We start from the raw sequence: 19,765 nt of genomic DNA, 5'->3' as shown, positions 1-19,765 counted from the left end.
GGACCTGGTCTAATCTAGGCAAAGGACCTGGTCTAATCAAGACACAGGACCTGGTCTAATCTAGGCAAAGGACCTGGTGCAATCGAACTACTCGGTTAATCGAAGCATTCCGTCTCGATTACACCAGATGGTCTGAACGTTACCTGGTCCAATCGAGACAAAGGACCTGGTCTAATCTAGGTAAAGGACCTGGTCTAATCAAGACACAGGACCTGGTCTAATCTCGGTAAAGGACCTGGTCTAATCGAGACACAGGACCTGGTCTTATCGAGACATGGGCTAAACGATACGGAATGCTTCGATTACACCAGGTCCTGTGTCTCGATTAGAACAGTCATCGTTCGACCTGGTGTAATCGAACACCTGGAGTAATCGAAGCATTCCGTCTCGTTTAGCCGAGGTGTGCGTGCGTTTAGACCAGGACCTGTACAAACCTGGAGTAATCGGAAAAGTCCGACCTGGGGTAATCGTCCAACACCTGGACTAAACGAAATACATCCCATTCCATGGTTCATGCCACTGGTTTATGTAGAAGGAGATTCGTGAAATTACTGGTTCACAACTTATTCTTGGAAAAGAATGTAAGCAATCTAAATTCTTTCTTAAATTTGAATTTATTTATTACAAAAATGTTTTTGATTTCAACTTGAAAACTGTTTAATTTCAGCCGGATACGTCGATGGTAGACTCTAATAACGTGACCGGAAGTGAAGACATTGAAAATTGTGCCGATGTGAAAAATGAGAAATCCTTTAAAGAGTCAACAACTGGCCCTAAAAACACGGATCATTGTAATGATAATACTGATAATGGAATAGAAACTGAACAGTCATCAACCTCGACCAAAACTCCTGCGAAAACGTCTGCAGGATCCGAGTAAGTTGTTTTTCAATCAAATCAAATTTGTTATTTATTGTGTAGTTGAGAAGTTAATGTTGTGGTAACTATTATTCATATTAAAAGACAAAAAAATTGTCAAAAATCGCAGATTTTATTGAAAGTTAGAAAGACCGGCTTCGGTTGTTACACCATTGTCAATCTCTGATAAACTTAAACTAAATACAAGAGCAGCAGAATTTATACTATAGTGAGGTCCACGTTATAATGGCAGTGAAGAAAGATAGGAGAAAAACGTTGCCAAGACTCTACATTTTGCCACTGAGTGTACTCAGCTGTTACTCAATTCATCCCATTAAATTTTATCTAATAATAATTATCATTTCCTTGATAAAATAATCAATTTAATGTCAAATTAATCAAGAAAATATATTTTTTCATAATTTGATTTGAAAGTTTGCTTTCATAACTGAGATCAGATTTTTATTTTTATACAAACCTGAAATGGCGGCTAATTTAAAAAGCTGTGATACAACAATCTGAATTTCAAAATAACAGAAATTGAAAATGGTGTAACAACCAAAACCGGTGTTCTAGCTTTCAATAAAATCTGTGATTTTTGAAAATTTCTTAGTATTTTTTTATTCAAAATTTTTATTGTCGTTTACAAATACATGTATTGACAAAGTCATGAAATCGGAGCATAGTCCTTAGTCTAAAGCAGCTGAGGTAAACAATTGAATGATAGTGAAATTACAGTATCATTAGGAGATTAATTCAAATTATTATAATATGGTTCGCGGAAAATTTGCTTTTTAGAGCGCTTCTGTCGATCAGTGTAGATCAAGGTCTGTAGAAAAAGCTTTCTATAGATAGATCTTCGTGTAGATTAACTAGACAAACTCAGCTGTGTATATGAAATAATAGCAAATAGAAAGTATGAAATTGTGTATTCCAATAAAATTTTAAATTATCAGTAAAAAATTCTTTTTTTAGAGAAATTTGACAGTCCGGATTTAATTTTAGTTCAGTTTTTGTTTCATTATATATGGAATAACTCTGGTGTCGTTGGTAGCAAGGTATTGCAAACTAAGAAATTGCTGAATTGTGGAGTAAATAAATTTGAATGTAATTAGAATACCTTCTAATACATATCTAAAAATCTAAATTTAAATGAAAAGGAGTTCAATAAAGGTTCTTCAAAATTATGCCTTCTATTGATGTAATAAGACTGAGTTAGGATTTTTCCGTTACATGGGTGAAGAGGAGGGGAAATGCATATCTCGTATTCAAATTTTACCGATGTTTTTTTTCAGTACAATAAACATGACATAAGCCTACATTTAATTGTGAAGAAAAATTTGAAGAATACCGGCTAATTTCGAATTTCCAACTCGATAATTCCCTCGTAAATTCTATTAAGTTGTTGGGTAGCTATACAAAGTCAACTGAAAGGTAATAGTTGAAAGTCAAACTTCAAGGAGTTTCATTGATTATTATCTAATCTTAAACTTAATTACGTTATTATAGATTCTTGGATGTATTGGCTTCAAGGAGTTTCATTGATTATTCTCGTGATTATTATGTTATTTAATCTTGAAATCGATTATTTTTTATAGATTTTTGGATGTATTGAATGAAAAGCTGCAGAATCTTACGCCTGCCTGTCAAGAAGTGAAACGATGGATTCCTGACACAAACGATCAGGTTGTATCAGCGCGAAAATCGACTGAATCTAAAAGAGCAAGCACAAAAAGCATGTAAGTTTTGTTTCAGCTAGTTTTTATTAGGATAGTTAATATATTTTGTAATCAGCTTTGACAATAAGCATATAAAAAACGTGTAGTGTAAACATAACCTATTTTTGGACAATTTCTATCTAAATTTGGGAAAGGAACAGTTTTGGGCTTTAAGCCTGTTGTTCCTTTCCCAATCATTCATAGTTGAGAATGATTGTATCTATTAATGTATAAATAAATAAATAAATAATTTAGTCGATTACCATTATCTTCAATTATTCCTCTTCTTCTTTTTCATACCATTTTGCGTCGGGTTCCTTCAACCATTCTCTAAACTTTATACGATCCTGTGCCATTCTCTTTACTTCATTCATTGTCTTACCTCTTCCAGCAGCTATACTCTCTACATACTGACTCCATTCCAGTCGTGCCTCGTATTCCTTCCGGGCAGGGGATGACCACGACTGGAATGGAATCAGTATGTATTGCTCAGATAAAAGTATTTGGCTGTGATACCGCAATTCAGCTGAGTTTGCCTTTAACTCTTCAATTTAAAGATTTCTAGTATTGAATTGTAATTTATTTTATTTCATTTTTAAATTAAAATATACACAATAGAATGATTGGGAAAGTGTCAACCGGCTCAGCACAAAACTGTACCTACCTTTCCCAAAGTCTTGATAGTTCCAAAAGACAGGAAAGTTATTTGGATATCAAAGTTAAAGTTTCTGTTATACCTTTTTTCACTTATATTAATCAATTTGACTAACATAATGTTTTGCCTTCTCATAAAAAAATATAATAATTCTGCATGACTTCATAAATAAATATAAAATGAATGTGATTATCCTTTTTCACTATTATTAATTTGACTAACATAATGTTTTGCCTTCTTATATTTTTTTCTATAGCTCTACAGCCTATTGTGGGCTTTGACCTCCTCCACAACATTCCTCCAAACGTTTCTATCCATTATAAATCCTCTCCATCCTCTATAACCCATCTTTATCAAATCATCCCTTATCTCATCTTCCCATCGTATTCTTGGTCTGCCTTGTTTTCTTCTCGAGTGTAGCTTCTCTTTAAGCACGATTTTTGGCATTCTGGTTTCATCCATCCTATAAATATGTCCGAACCATCTTAGTCTCTCTGCCTTTATGAAGCGTACTATACTACGGCTTTTTATTAATAGTTCAAGTTCAGCATTGGTTCTCCTTCTCCACTCTTCTCCTTCTTTAACAGGACCGTACACTTTTCTATGCGCCTTTCGTTCGAATACACTTGAATTGTGCTGGTCTTTCTTAGTCAATGTTCACGATTCAGAGCCATAGGTAACTACAGGTCTTATAAGGGTTTCATAAATTTTAAGCTTGCTGTTTCTACTGATGAGCCTGTTTTTTAGGAGCTTCATGTTGCTGTAGTATGCTCTATATCCCGATAATATTCTTTGTTTGATACTGGTGCTCATCATATTCTGATTATTCAATTCAACACCCAGATAACTGAAGTTTTTCACTCATAAACTATTATCGATCCTCAGACTCTGTGGAACTCTTCGCGCTTGACTTCTAAATATTTTCATGTATTTTGTTTTATTTTCATTGACTAGGAGACCAAACTTTTGTGCTTCTCTTTCGAGTAATTTATACGTGTCCTGGAGGATATCTTTTCTTCTGGCAATTACGTCATCGGCTTAAGCACATACTTGATACATTTATGAAAAATGCTGCCTCTCTTGTCATTGACGTCTATCACACAATGTAATGTTTGCCTTCTTATATAAGTGCATGACTTGATAAATAAATATGTTTCAGGTGCAAGTTGGGACTGCGAGTCGCAACCAATCGATGTTGGCTGGCAGGAACCTGTGGAAGAAAGGGAGAAAGCAAGGGTAAAGACATTTTCCCCTAAAATCGGGACATTTTTTCCGAAAATGAGTTTATTCATCTGAATTTTTCAAGTACCTTTAATCTCTGGTTTGTAAGGGTCTGTTTCCGAGCGTGGGATTTAGCTAAGTTCTAGACTTTAAACAGCTGGAGTCAGAAAATTGGCTTTCCGAAACGGGGTTGTAGTCAGAGTCATGGAGCAATATGAATAAAGTTGAGCATTTGCTTATACTTCTAAAATATGGAGCATTTGTTTTATTTTCTGTGAATAAACATGAGCAAAACCTTTTGCTCATGCTCATCAAAAAAATATTGAGCATTTACTCAAAAGTTAAAGCTTTTACTCAAAATTTATGAATAAAGTAGAGCATTTGCTCAACTTTTGAAGCAAATGCTTCAAAAAAAGGTGAGTCTAGTCTAGAGCATCTTTTCACCTTTTGCTCATATTAAATTGCTCAACTAATTCGTATGAGGAAGAGGAAACTATACCAGATACGATCACAACCATTAGTTGAGAACTATAAAACTATTTTTAGATTCAACCATGATAATATATCACATTATTCCTACAAAAGAATAAATACAAAAGATAGCCATCACAAAATAGGAAATAGGCATTTAAGAAGATGAGAGTGTAGACGATTATAAGAAGGCTATTGATATAAGATTATGCTGAAGATTATTATAGAGATGACATTCTTTCACGCTATTATTTCAAAATTCTAAACTCAACTAACCTAAAACTCAATTCATAAATAGAAAACAGAGCAGACAACGCAAACACAAGCGGTGTCTCCAACTTGCATATTTAGCGCTTCCGTGAGCTATAAAAACAAAGTAAGGGCACAAAGGCCATTCAGCTGATGAAAAATCTTTAAAATAAGTGAGCATTTGCTCCAGAGTTCAGGAGCATAAGGTAAGAGTATAAGGTAAAGCTTATTCACATGAAAATGAGCTAATGCTTATGCTTCTACCTAATGCTCATGAGCAAAACCTGATGCTCCATGCTCTTGCTCATGAGCATTTGCTCTGGTTTTATTCATATGAGCCATGGTCACGTTTAAATTTTCTAGTTTTTCGAAATTTAATTAAATTTATTTTTATAGGTTAAATTTAATTAAATTTCGAAAAACTAGAAAATTGAACACAAAATAAAATAAAGAGGAAATAGTGTAAAGTTTCAGCTATTTTGAATTATTTAGGAATGTTTAATTTCGTCAAGAAAAACGTTTCCAATTATAGAAATGAGAAAATAAAGATTGTCATAAAAACGGCGACTATGCCCCGTTTCGGAAAGCCAATTTTCTGACTCCAGCTGTTTAAAGTCTAGAACTTGGCTCGGAAACCGGCCCAAAATGTACTTATATTTGTTTATTCTTTGAGGATTTTCCATTTTAATTTATGCATCATTTGAAAATTGAACAATACTGGAATGACAAAGAATTACACTGAATTTAGGAAAATACGGATAATAGATATTTTCCCTCATTTCCATTGGTAATTTCAGCATTGTTCAGTTTTAAAATTAGGTATTAATTCGAAAAAATCCTCACACGAATAAATGTAAATAACATTCATCACTATATTCTTTATTGATTGATACAGTAAGTACATCATCAAAATGATAGGGAGAGAAAAAATAAGGCAACCTTGTGCTATTCCTCTCACAAATTTAGATAAGGTTACACATACTCCGAAATAGATTACTTATTATGTATGTTTCAAGATTCATTCATGTGTAAGTTCTACCGATATAAAATCCTCGATAGAATCAATTCCTTGTCATAGTGTATTCATTTCTAATATCTTCAAACGTTTTCGTCTATACAAAACATATTGATACGAAATACATTTCATATAATATATTTTTGTAAAAGTAATCCCGGTTTTTTATTATTAGAAACTATCATTGAGTTTTTGGTCACTTTAGATACTTTATATTGAGGTGGGACTGTATCATATTTATGAAGTGGCAGTAATTAAGTACTAATATATAATATAATTTATGATTGAATCCTCATTTGATCAAATAAAGTATTTTAATAGGGCTACTTAAATTTTCAATTATTATGGAAAATTACTAGTACCCTTTTTTATATAAATACAACTATAGTGAGGTCCACGTTATAATGGCAGTGTTTAATTAGCAATTATATTTCTATCCTTGTCTATCATTCAACAAAGCGGATAGCACTATCTCTTTCTCGCTTTGCTCTGTTTCCAGATTGTTTTTTAACAATGTAGACATTTAATTAACAAAATATTTAATCTTGATTATGAAAATTCATTATGAAATCATTGAAAAATAAGTTTCGTCTTCTAATTAAGGGTAATTTTTCAATCTCTGATCACATATATCATATATATCATAAGACCTAGTTAAAAGCTAGAGGAGTGATGTTCACAGAGCTGAAAAGCCTGTCCTCTCCACCAAACACTCTCTATAGGTGCGTACCAACTTTCGTTCTGCTCCGCAATCGAACGTCACTCGAGCAGATCGATTGATGATCGACCGGGGAGCAAGAGTGGAACGCAAGAAGAGCTAACATCTCCCGTAACGTTCATGATCGGAGCGTGCGTGGAGCGAGTGCGGAGCGTGTTGGAGACGCGTTTATCTGTACGCACCTTATGATTGACGCGGCCTGATCGTCTATTGTTTACGAGTTATAGACGCATAAATATGATCACCTCAATTCAGTCTCTCGCCAAGTGTGAATTGCGTAGCTTGATTAGTTTTTTGCAAGCAAAAGGCGATATTTCAGCATAAATCTACTGGAGAATGATTCTAGTGTAAGCAGAAAACTTTATGGGATGATCTTGTGCATGGAAGGTGTCGGAAATTTGAAGACGTCAGTTGAAATGACCGGATTCGTTGTGAGACTATCGTGTTAAGCCAGTTACACACACATATTTTTCGCCGTCCTTTAGATATCTACCAGATTAAACGGAACTTGGTAAACACATGAAGACATCATCTGTTTGCCAAGTTATCTAAGAGATCTCTTAAGGACAGCAAAAAACGTTCTTCCAAAAATCGATATGTGTGTAACTAGACTATGACAATAAAAGATTCTATCAAAGATCTTTGGTCATATATTTGCCTTCAATGGGGTCTTTATAAAACTGGTTTCAGACATTTGAATGTTTTCCTTCCCTTACTATCCCCCTCATATAGTTTATTTAGTGAATAAGAGTAAAAAGAAGGCAGAAAATAACAAACAATCAATGTCCCCTTAGAAAAATGTAAAATAATATGCATATGCTCTTGCGCATGATAAATCAGATTGAAGATTTTCTTTTTCATCAGATGTTAATTCAACATGGAACGTGGAATGGACTGCCAAAAAATACAAAGTGCGCCAGAAAAAAATATGTATTTGAAAGGTCAATAGAAAAAAGTACATTAGTTATTGTTTTAATATTTTGTTATATGAGAATACAATTTCCCAATTTTTTTCCATGCAGTCTTGAAAATGACATCAGATCAATGGCGACCCCATTGTACATACACTGATGAACTCGATTTTTCAAATTTGTATACACTCGTTGCAGTATATCAATCGGTATGTTGGCAATGGCGTCGCGAATGTTGTTCTTGAGGTGTGCTATGGTCCGTGGTCGATCGACATAAACCAGTGATTTCAAATAACCCTATAACAAAATTGCATTGAGGAAACGCATGTGGAAATGAGCCTCATCACTGAAAAAATGACCTCGTCTTCAGGCAGGTTGTCAAATCAGCATATGACATGCATTTTGACGGGCAACAAAATCGCGTTCAGTCAATTCTTGAACAGCCAATATTTATAGAGATGAAATTGAAGGTCTTCATGGAAAATTCGTCGAACAGTGGAGTCAGAAATTGCTATAACAGCTGCGTGCGTGCGAGCCGAATGCCGGGGAGAACGCACAACTGACTGCCTCACTCTTTCTATATTTTCTGGAGTTCTGATGGTTCGTTGAAGTCCATTTCTAAGTTTTGTGACGCTTACACACTCCCGAAATGAGTTAACCAACAGAATCGAATTACTGCCAGGAACGAGTCTGTGATGATAAATTTCAAATCGAGCGCGGAAGACACGTTGTGTAGCAACAACAAGTGATCGACCATTAGAAAATAAGCTCTCAACTTCGCTGGTCCGCTGCTCTCTAGACCAGAGCATGATGACTACTTACTTGAGGGAGGATAAACTTGGAAAATTTTCCCTCCAGATGCGCCCCCTCCTGCCCCTCTACACGACCAATTCACCGCGCTTTTCAAATAGGTAAGTTTCTCTGGCGCACCTTATATTGGATAAGCAAACAAATACAATATTTAGAAAGTAAAGAGCATGCCCGATACTTGTTCTATATCTTGATATTGAGATATTGATGATGCTTTTGTTTCAGAATGAGAAGAAAGGCAGATATGAAGAGGTGATAGTAGGCCTGGGTGGCACATTGATCAAGACTGATATTTACTCGAGTGAGATCACACATCTAATCACTGATGGTCCCAAGAGGAGTGAAAAACTGCTCTGCAGCATTGCGGCCGGTCACTACATTCTACACACTTCCTACTTGGATGAATCTTCCAAATCTGGTTACTTCCTACCGGTATGTTCAATAATGATCAGTTGCTCCTAGGCTCATTAAACTACAGGTTTATACAGGGTGAGTATAAAATATTGAACACATTTCATAGCTGATCAAAAAATAACGATAAGTAGTAGCGCGCCTATTTTTGTGGCAAACATTGGTGTATCTGCTATAATTTATTATGACCATCATAGCTTCAGGAACATAGGAGGTTTCGTTGCACTCCTATTTATAGGCTACCAACATTGAGAAGGCTTACACTGATCACGAAATGGATGACGTAAGCTCAATCACACCATCCCAACTGGAGAGGGTGGATGAGCTTATCAGAAGTCCAGAAAAGCAAGAATCTGCAGAAATGTCTGAGGATGCAATAGAGCAACCGAGCAGTGCAGTTTGCGGGTGAAGAGACCAAACTTTACCACTGCTCAAAGAAGGGCGGCCATTCAGGCAAAACTTCTAGGGAGAGGTGAGGCGTTTGACCCTGCAAAGTTTCGGTGGGAGGGGGGAGGGGGGCAAAAAAGAAAAACCCCAAGAGATCAGAGATGGGTGAAACTCCAGGCACAAATGTGGGTCAAGAGGCTGAGTCGAGGGTGGCCAGGCGCCCTAGAGGCAATTTGGCGACCCCTTCCTCAGCGGAAATACCTACAAAGAAGGCCAGGAATTGAAATCACGTAGGTCACGAGGACCAATCAGTCTTAAGAGACTGCCAAGCATATTACACTGGATTGCGAGAGACTAGGGGCAAGAAGAAGGGGTATGTTTGGCTGCAAGGAACCAGTTGATGAATGGGATGTTAGGGAAAATCTTCTGGATCTTGTAAAGGACACAGGTATTGGTTTGCCCAACTAATGTATTTGGGACACACAATAAGCTCCGGTTGACGTGTGGGGTTCTTTGAACCTTTGGATCCTTAAATCCGTCCCTTCAAACATAACATAACATTATAGAAACACAGTCGGCTCAGTGGTGGGGTTGACACAGTCGGCTCGATGGTGTGGGGTGACAGAGCGTCAGAAGAAAGCTTTGTACGTTCTGTGTTTTCACGAAAGCAAATCGGCTATTACCGTGCAAAGACGTTTTCGTTCAGAGTATGGACGTGAAAGATAAGTTTTATGCAACGAAGTTATGTAGTATTGATGAACTAAAACGAAGAATTGAAGCCGTAATTCAGGACATCACTCCATTTTCTGGCAATGTCTGGCGTAAAATTGAATATCGTCTAGATATTTTATGTTCAACAAAAGGTGGTCACGTAGAATTTGTTGAACTTGTCATGTGTTATAAATACAACTATTAGAAATTGGCTTTCCAATAAATCAATATTCATGTAAGTACACTTAGGCTGGTCACACACCGATTAGTCAAGACAAGACTAGTCACGTTTAGTCACAATACTTCACATTGCTGCTTATGACGCAACAGACACTGATTAGTCATTGCAATTAGACATGCATAAGCAACTATGTGAAGTATTGTGACTAGTCTTTTCGTGACTAATCGGTGTGTGACCAGCCTTATTCGTTATTTTTTTATTTACCTATGAAATGTGTTCAATAGCTCACCTTGTATTTTAATGTACGGTTAAAAACCGATCTGGCAACATTGCGGAGCTAGAAAAGGATTGCGCTATATGATTGTCTTTTTTCATTAGGGCTACTCTTGAATATAAATAAAAATAGAACACTTATTGACATGGGCTGCTTTTAAATTAATAAAACAAAATAAATCTTGTAGCACCCTTTATTCTTTAAAAAACTTTGAAATATCAACTATTTTATTGTTTAACTATTTGAAAGTTGTTTAAAGAATAAAGGGTGCTACAAGATTTATTTTGTTTTATAAAAATAGAAGTACCCTTTCTAAAATTATGTAGTCACAACATTTTTCGGCTATAAGTTATAATGCCATTATCAAGTGATAGGATAATATCTAATATTTCATTTTTCATCATATTATATGATACCATTTCCAATCACTTGATAATGGCATCATATAGCCGAAAAATGTTGTGACTGAACAATTTTAAAAAGGGTACTAGAATTTCTATTTTTATTTATAGCGCTATCTGCTTTGTCGAATATTAGATAAGGATAGCAACACCAATGTTAATCAAATACTGCCATTATAGTGTGGACTTTGCTATAGTCTAGATCTAGATCATCAATATTGCTATATACACACGGTGTCCCACGAACGATGCAAAACCGAAGACCACAGATTCTACATGAAATATGCAACAAAAAATGCTCAGTAAAATTTTCTCATATCGATCTTAGTTTTCGATATATATAGATTTTTCGATATTTTATAACGTCTTTGAATTTTTCATTAGCGTTCAAACTGTTTGAAATTTAGCATTGAACTCTACGAATGTACTTTTTTCAACTTGCGCTCATAATATGCTCAAGAACTTCAAACAAATTATATGAACTTTGAGCGCTCACAAAAAGTTCAAAAACATCAAACAAATTTACAAATTATATAAATCTTATTGGAAATTGCTTCCTCTTTCCAACTATATCCTTAGAATTAGATTTTGACTGACTATATTGACATGAACTTGAAGGATGATTCATCGTTGAAATATCAGTGAATATACAATGTAGGATGATTCATCGTTGAAAAATATCAGTGAATACACAAATAATTTATAGAGATATAGAAAAAATTTTGACTGATATTATTGACATGAACTTGAAGGATGATTCATCGTTGAAATATCAGTGAATATACAAATAATATAGGATGATTCATCGTTGAAAAATATCAGTGAATACACAAATAATTTATAGATATATAGAAAAATAGTATAAGTGTATTGGAGGACTAACAAACTGTCAAATAACAAAATTGCATTTTACTCTTACCAGAAGTACTATAAATCAATGCTGATTCGTTGTTTTTGAAGAAATCGTTTTTTTTTTTTTTTGTAGGAAGAACAATTTGAATGGGGCAATGAATTAGCCAAGGAAAATCTCCCCAACCTTCCAGCTGAGAATGAAAGACTTCTAGCAGAAGCTGCATATAAGTGAGTTATAAATTTATTCATTATCTGGAATAAATCAGAAGATTTTACTCTTTGGACCAAAACATTTTTTTTTTCAATTTGTGTACCAGTGTACTTCCGTTTAAATGATGTCATCGTTGATGTTTTCGCCTTAATGCTAAACTATAATAAAATAAAGGTAAGAATTGGCTTATACACGTACGGGATAGGAAATTCACGAATGACGTATCATCTGAACTATTGGACTGATTAAAATGAAATTTTGCGTATAGTTTTTATTCACCGAGGATGGTTATAGGGCTATTTTAAATTCTTCAAGATTCCAGTACCTCAAGTTTTCAGTTTTCCAATGTTAAATACTCAAAGCAAATCATGTCAATGGCATTTGCTTTGAGCTTGCTAAAATATATAATATATTTCAGCATATTTCAAGTTTTTCCAACATATGAATTATGTAAGCATGATTCAAGCTATTATGTACTGTACTCAAGAATTCTACATAATTTTTCTGCAATTCTGCAATGAATAAATAATTGGTGATTAGTGGAACATACTTACTTACTACTTACTGCGGTGGCCACTCTTACCCCAGTCGGTACTTAGCCTCATCAACTAAGCCTCTCCGGAAGTTTCGGTCACCCGCGTCCTCCTCTTTTAGACCCATCCTCCTCATATCTTTCCGGACCTGGTCCCACCATCTAGTTTTTGGCCTTCCAGCTGGTCTCCTTCCTATAGGATTATTCCTCAGTAGCTCACTGCTTGTCAGAGCGCTTTCTTCTTTCCTCAGAATGTGTCCCGTCCACCGTAATCTTCTGCTTTTAATCTCACCCACTAGTGGAAGATACTTACATAAACTCAAATGTTCTTGAACTATTAAAAATACAAATTTAAAAAAATTGTGTATTTTTTCAATAATTGTATCATTACTGTATTTCATCAGTGTGATACTTATTAAGTTAATAAAAATATCCAACATGATACTCACATAAACTCAAATGTTCTTGACGAACTATTAAAAATACAATTTAAAAAAATTGTGTATTTTTTCAATAATTGTCTCATTACTGTATTTCATCAGTGTGTTACCGTACTTATTAATTAATAAAAATATCCAACATGATAAATCGATTAATTTATGACATGATTAATTGAGTGAGTGCTTTATTCTTTTTTGCTAAAGGGAGCCATTCAGTCATCTTGAAGCTTCAAAACTTTTTTGTAGAAATTATTGTTACAAAACTTCAATTTTCGTTTAATCTTTTACAGGTGGCGATTAAGAGTTTGTAACAGCAAAACAAAAACTGGAGCTTATGATAAAATGAAGGCTGTCATATTCACTACTTCAAATAAGATGTATGAAAATTTATTCAGACTGATAAATGCAGGAAATGGAGAAGTTTTGGGAAGAAAGTAAGTGAATTTGTTTGAAAGTTATTGACTAACTTATAATTGACCGAGCGAAGTGAGGTCTAAGATTCAAGTCGACGGTTTGGCATTTCTCTTAATCTTTAAATGTTGCGCATTTACGGCGAAACACGGTAATAGATTTTCATGAAATTTGACAGGTATGCTCCTTTTTTAATTGCGCGTCGACGTATATACAAGGTTTTTGGAAATTTTGCATTTCAAGTATAATATAAAAGGAAAAAGGAGCCTCCTTCATACGCCAATATTAGAGTAAAAATCAGACTATAGAATTAATCATCATAAATCAGCAGACAAGTGTTTACACTGATGTGTGGAGAAGCCAGTCTATTGCTGTATTTCCATTAGGTCTATAGTTTCAATCAGGTACTTGTGGATGAGAATACTGCGTGATGTCTACTGTTCACAGAACTACTAGTTTACCGAGGATGGTTATAGGTCTATTTTTAATTCCTCAAGATTTCAGTTGGTCAAGTTTTCAGTTTTTCAAGTTTTTAATTAGGCGGAGCACGGGTTACCTGCTAGTATGGAATAAAGGAATGTCGAATAGATGAATAAATAAATGTCAAATAGGGGTGAATAAATGAATGAATAAATTTGGTGAAGTAGATCTCTGTTGCTCGTAAGATTTGGGCCTATAGTAAGATTAAAATTATAAAGCATCTGATTAACATTGTTTTGCTATACTTCTATGTCATTAGACAAAGCACATATCCAACTCCATATCCTTGCCACCATCTTATTATCATTGGTTCACTATCCTTGTCTGTCATTAGACAAAGCAGATAACTTCATCCTTATCCAACTCTGTATCCTTGCAAAATTTTCAGAATTGTATGCAGGCCATACAGAAATATAAATTATTTGCTCTGTCTAATGACAAACAAGTATATTTAATCAGATGCAGAGTTTGAGTTTATAATGCCATGTATTAATATATTTAATCTCAATTATGAAAACGTATTATTGAAATATCGTCGGTATACTGATAAAAGTGACCATTTCATTTTTTACGTTTTGAGAAAACAGCGTTTGAAAATGCTACTTTATGAAATTAACCAACTCGATAAAAGAAGACTTGTTCACTTTAGATGAGTGATTTGTGGTGACTTTCTATTACAATAATACATATAAGATCAAAACAAAACCAAATAGTCATTTTCGGCTACATAATAATATTGTAACTGAGACTTGGTCAAAACACATTTAAGATTTTCAAGCCCACATAGTTATATTTTGTTGTAGTTTCAAAAATTAGAATGATTCAACCAGAATACTATTTGCTGGTCAATATTCTAGATACATTGGTATAATCTATGAATGACATTATATAGTAGCATTTATTTCTCCAAATGTTCACTAAAGTTTTATGATATCGAAGAGTATTTTTTCATGATTACTTTACCAAAAGTTTATTTTCAAAAATCCTCAATGCTTCCATGTGTTTAAGAGTTGAGAACTCGGCTTCACATCCACGTGTTTTGAGGCTGTGCAAAGGCTAAAAATAAACTTTGTACTGATGATAATTTTCAAAGTTTTTTGATTTGTATATCATCAAGCTATCAGCATGAAAAAGTTTTCTCAGGAAAACATTTTTTCTGATCATTACTTTTTAAGATATGAGCGCCTAAAGTTCAAATTTTTGGACAGGACATTTCAAATTCGGTAAGAGATAGATCCATGAGATTTAGAGAATCAGTTCTTCATGGTATTGTTGATTGAATAAAACAAATTATTTTGAAAATAACAATTTTTGAGTAAATTATTAAATTTACCAAAAATAACTCAAACAAAATTTATTTTTGGTCATTTTTTATTAAATTGAATAACTTTCTCAAAAATTGATCTTTTCAGAATTTTTTTGTTTTATACCATGAAGAATTCATCCTCTAAATCTCATGGATTTATCTCTTACCGAATTTGAAATGTCCTGTCCCAAAATTTTAACTTTAGGCGCTCATATCTTAAAAAGTAATGATCGGAAAACTGATCCTGAGAAAACTTTTTTTCATTTTGATAGCTTGACTAATCGAAAACCTTTGAAAAATATCACCAGTGGAAAGTTTATTTTTAGCCTTTGCACAGCCTTAACCAGAAAGTATAGATGTATATTATCAAGAATAATAATGTTAAAACATATGAATAAAAAGTTTTTAAATTGGAACTCGAGGGGCCGGTTTCCGAGCTCGGGATTTGGCTAAGTCCTATAGTCCGAGAGATATTACTTTTAACACGGCTCTTTCCCGAATACAGAGGCCTTCCTTCACTAATCACTGCCACTACTTCACAGCATTCTCCCTACTCTTGTTTTAGCAGTGTGCGCAGCATGCTTACTCCTCTCCACTACTCTGTCCATGCTACAAACTGAACAAGGAGAAATTGGTTTCCCTTCTTCATGTTAGAAGTAATATCTCTCTGACTATAGACTTTAAACAGCTGGAGTCAGAAAATTGGCTTTCCGAAACGCGGCGTAGTCGCACTCATTGTCATAGTCACGTTTGAATTGAATTTCAAAAAACTAGAAAATTAAACACTTTATAAAATAAAGAGAAAATAGTGTTAAGTTTCAGCTATTTTGAGTTATTTAGAAATGTTTAATTTCGTCAAGTAAAAACATTTCAGATTATAGAAATGAGAAAATAATAACTGCGACTACTGTTATAAAAGCTGCGACTAAGCCCCGTTTTGGAAAGCTAATTTTCTGACTCCAGCTGTTTTAAGTCTGGGACTTAGCCAAATCCCGAGCTCGGAAACCGGCCCTAGATCTTTTTATTTTCATTTAATGATAATTAAGAGTAGCCCTAACCAAAACGTAATGAGAATGCACATTCTATACTCTGGTTACAACCGGTCCTATCAGTGTTCTGTATATTCTCACTTTGATATTAGTAGAATGACTTGTAGTTAATTGTTGAATTCTGTTTCAGGGAAGACTTGAATGCCACACACTGTTTCATCGACCCGAAATATAATAGCAAGATAAACGTGGAACTTTTGGCTTCAAAGAACATCTATTGTTTGAATTCTGTCAACTTAGTTGACATCCTAGTGAATATGCAGCTCGACTATGAGGCTATCATTCCCAAAGACTATATCAAATACTATAAATTTTAATTGTACTTTATTCACAATTCTATTGTTTTTTCAACCTTGACTAGATTAGTCTTGTTCTAAACATTCTCGTTCATTGAATGTTTATCACCTGAGACCTGGAGACCTGTACCTAAAAATTATAAATCAAACATTAGAAATCGAATCCATAAATAAAAATAGGAAGATATTGAGGAATAATTTTGTTAACATGAAGTTAGAAATCTAAAACTATCACAATTTTCTCCAGCTTTGTAACAGAAATTGGTATTAATAGGTTAAGATTCAATCTTGATAATTGAGTTAGAATAGATATTAACTATAGCTGTACTTCAAATTACAAAGAGAATACATAAATTAAATTTTTAGTGTGGAGCATTTCCATTCAAGCTCGTTTCTACCTAAACTTCTTAGATATACTTACTTACTCCCAGGGCCATCTATATCTAAGTTGATATTTGGCCGCACCAACAGTCTCCACGTAGTTCACTCCTCAGCATCTCTTTCTGTCGCTCCAAGCCTCTCCATGTTAGTCTTAACCGGTTGCCATCATCTCTGTATGGGTCTCCCACGGGGTCTTCTTCCTGGAGGGTTGGGTGTTGAAACTTTTTCCAGATTGGACTCTTCTCCTCTCCTGAGTACGTGCCTGGCCCATTGTAATATCCTACATTGTATTTAGCTCACAATGTCTGGTTTATTGTAGAGGTCTCTGATTACCTTATTATGTTTCCTCCTCCATTCTCCTTGCTTGTACGTGGGCCCATATATCTTTCGCAGCACTTAATTTTCAAACTATGAGTTTTCGTACTTCTTTCTTGGTCATTTTCCAAGTTTCAGACCCGTAGAGTGGTACTGGACTTGTTTAGTATAGTCTGAGCTTTGTTTTGTGAGATAGGGACTATCGGTCCCTATTGTTTTGTGAGATAGGGACTAGTAATTTGTTGCAGCCATACATACACCTGTTTGCTGAGTTTATCCTATTTTGTAACTCTATAATATCCAAATTTTTACTTGAAAATGTTACCTCGAGCTATTTGAATTGCTGTATTTGCTCGAATTCATGCTCATCTATTTTCAAGCTACCCATAATATTTTCCCTCTGGTTTCTTGTGAAATGTATAAATTTAGTTTGGAGTCATTTATTATCAGGCCAATTTTCTCTGCTTCTTCTATTAGCAATTTGGTAAGGGTTTTCATAATATTTTCCCTCTGGTTTCTTGTAAAATCTATAAATTTAGTTTTGGAGTCATTTGTTATCAGACCAATTTCCTCTGCTTCTTCTATTAGCAATTTGGTAATGGGTTTCAATTTAGTTTTGGAGTCATTTATTATCAGGTCAATTTTCTCTGCTTCTTCTATTAGCAATTTTCTAAGGGTTTCACTTTCTGAAATAATTGCCACATCATCTGCAAAAGCCAACACATTAATCTTCGATCCAACCTCTACATCCACATCTTGTTGAGCTACTTTTTGAAGCGCTTCTTCTATGGCCAAGTTGGATAGAATTGGAGAGACCCATCTCCCTGTCTGACTCCTGAATTAACCAAGAACGGTTCACTGTAGTGGCCATCTATTTTAACAGAGCATCTTGGTCCTGTCACACTCATTTTTGACAAATTGATGAGTTTCTTTGGGATACCAAATTTATCTAGTTGTGTCCATAGTTTACCCCTTTTAATACTATCATATGCTTTTTGGAAGTCTATGAAAACTGCAAATAATACTTTTTGTACTCCCAGTACACTGCTATTATTTCTTTTAAGATGAAAACTTGGTTTGATGTTGACCTGCCTTTCCCAAACCCAGCTTGGTGCTCTTCAATTATCCCGCCACAATAGAATTCTAGGCGGTTGAGAATTACTTTTTATATCACTTTATAGGGTACACTAAGAAGCAAGATGCCGCAGTCTTCTTTAGTACCTTTTTTTAGTATGGGCACTATAACAGCTTCTTGCCATCCAGATGGTATTTGTTTTTTCTCCCAAATTTCTAGGATCAGTTCCACTTACTTCGTCTTCTTTAGTACCTTTTTTTAGTATGGGTACCATAACAGCTTCATGCCATCCAGATGGTATTTGTTCTTTCTCCCAAATTTCTAGGATCAGTTCCACTTTCTTCGTCTTCTTTAGTACCTTTTTTTAGTATGGGTACCATAACAGCTTCTTGCCATTCAGATGCTATGTGTTCTTTCTCCCAAATTTCTAGGATCAGTTCCACAGTTTTTCTGTAATTACTTCGCCCCCTTTCTTTAATAGTTCTGCTGTTATCTCATTTCTTCCAGGTGCCTTATTGTAGCATTTGATAGCTTTTTCCACTTCTGATCTGGTTGGGGGTTCTGCATTAGGCTGAACGTTGTAATAATAATAGGTACTGCTCATTCTGTAGGTTTTTTTTTTAAATCAAATCAAATTTGGTGTAGAGTTTGGTTCTCTACATTGAGTAATTCACAAAAGTATTCTCTCCATCTTTCTAGTACTTTTTGACTCTCAGTTACTATCATTTTTCACTCCATAGAGGTGTGGAGTGAATCATTTCTTAAAGAATCTCACTTTTCTGTAGAAGTCTCTTGCATTATTTGATGTATTGTCTTCCCCAGCTTTGTCCAGTAGCCCAATAATATGGAGTAGTTGTTTCCCTCTTAGCAGCTTATTGGGTTCTCTATTAGACTCTCTGTATAGCTCCCGGTCTTCTATACTATTGCCATTCACCTCTAATTCAAGGCCGCGGCCTACGATATTGCAACGTCGCAGTGTAGGCTTAGAATCTAATACATGATTGGTGAAAAAGATCAGCTGGTATTTTTTTAAAATCTTTTTAGAATCTAATACATGATTGGTGAAAAAGATTTTTAAAAATACCAGCTGATCTTTTTCACCAATCATGTATTAGATTCTAGGCCTACACTGCGACGTTGCAATATCGTAGGCCGCGGCCTTGTATTAGAGGTGCCTATGCTATTGCTGTTCATCCAGGCTTTTTCCATCTACTTCGTTCCTCTACTATTTGTTGCGCTCTTTATCAAACCATGGCTTTTTGTTTCTCCTTTACCACACACTTCTTCTACGGTGTCCAGAATTGTATCTCAGAGTTTGGCCCACTTGTTGTCAATGCTCTCATTTTCTTCCAGGGTAGATAGTTAGCCATACTTCTCGAAACATCTATAGATGCATAAAATCACGTTAAAATATTAGAACACATAA

At 34.8% G+C, this 19,765-nt stretch overlaps 1 protein-coding gene across 1 annotated transcript in view; it reads left to right on the top strand.

The window, feature by feature from the left end:
- The window catches only part of LOC111055149 (DNA topoisomerase 2-binding protein 1-B), a 61,075-nt gene extending 41,782 nt beyond the window's left edge, over window positions 1-19,293 (top strand). Inside the window, exons 18-25 of the mRNA XM_039429585.1 lie at window positions 668-876; window positions 2,457-2,597; window positions 4,391-4,467; window positions 8,313-8,416; window positions 8,852-9,058; window positions 11,977-12,071; window positions 13,317-13,460; window positions 16,403-19,293. Coding sequence (XP_039285519.1) covers window positions 668-876; window positions 2,457-2,597; window positions 4,391-4,467; window positions 8,313-8,416; window positions 8,852-9,058; window positions 11,977-12,071; window positions 13,317-13,460; window positions 16,403-16,589 — 1,164 coding nt within the window. The 3' untranslated portion in view covers window positions 16,590-19,293. The remainder of the gene's footprint in view (window positions 1-667; window positions 877-2,456; window positions 2,598-4,390; window positions 4,468-8,312; window positions 8,417-8,851; window positions 9,059-11,976; window positions 12,072-13,316; window positions 13,461-16,402) is intronic.
- The last annotated feature ends 472 nt before the right edge of the window (window positions 19,294-19,765 follow it).

This window comes from Nilaparvata lugens, chromosome 5 (assembly GCF_014356525.2).
Source record: "Nilaparvata lugens isolate BPH chromosome 5, ASM1435652v1, whole genome shotgun sequence".
NCBI lineage: Eukaryota > Metazoa > Arthropoda > Insecta > Hemiptera > Delphacidae > Nilaparvata > Nilaparvata lugens.
The sequence above is the reverse complement of the archived record's forward strand: the minus strand, read 5'-3'. Positions and strand labels throughout refer to the sequence as shown.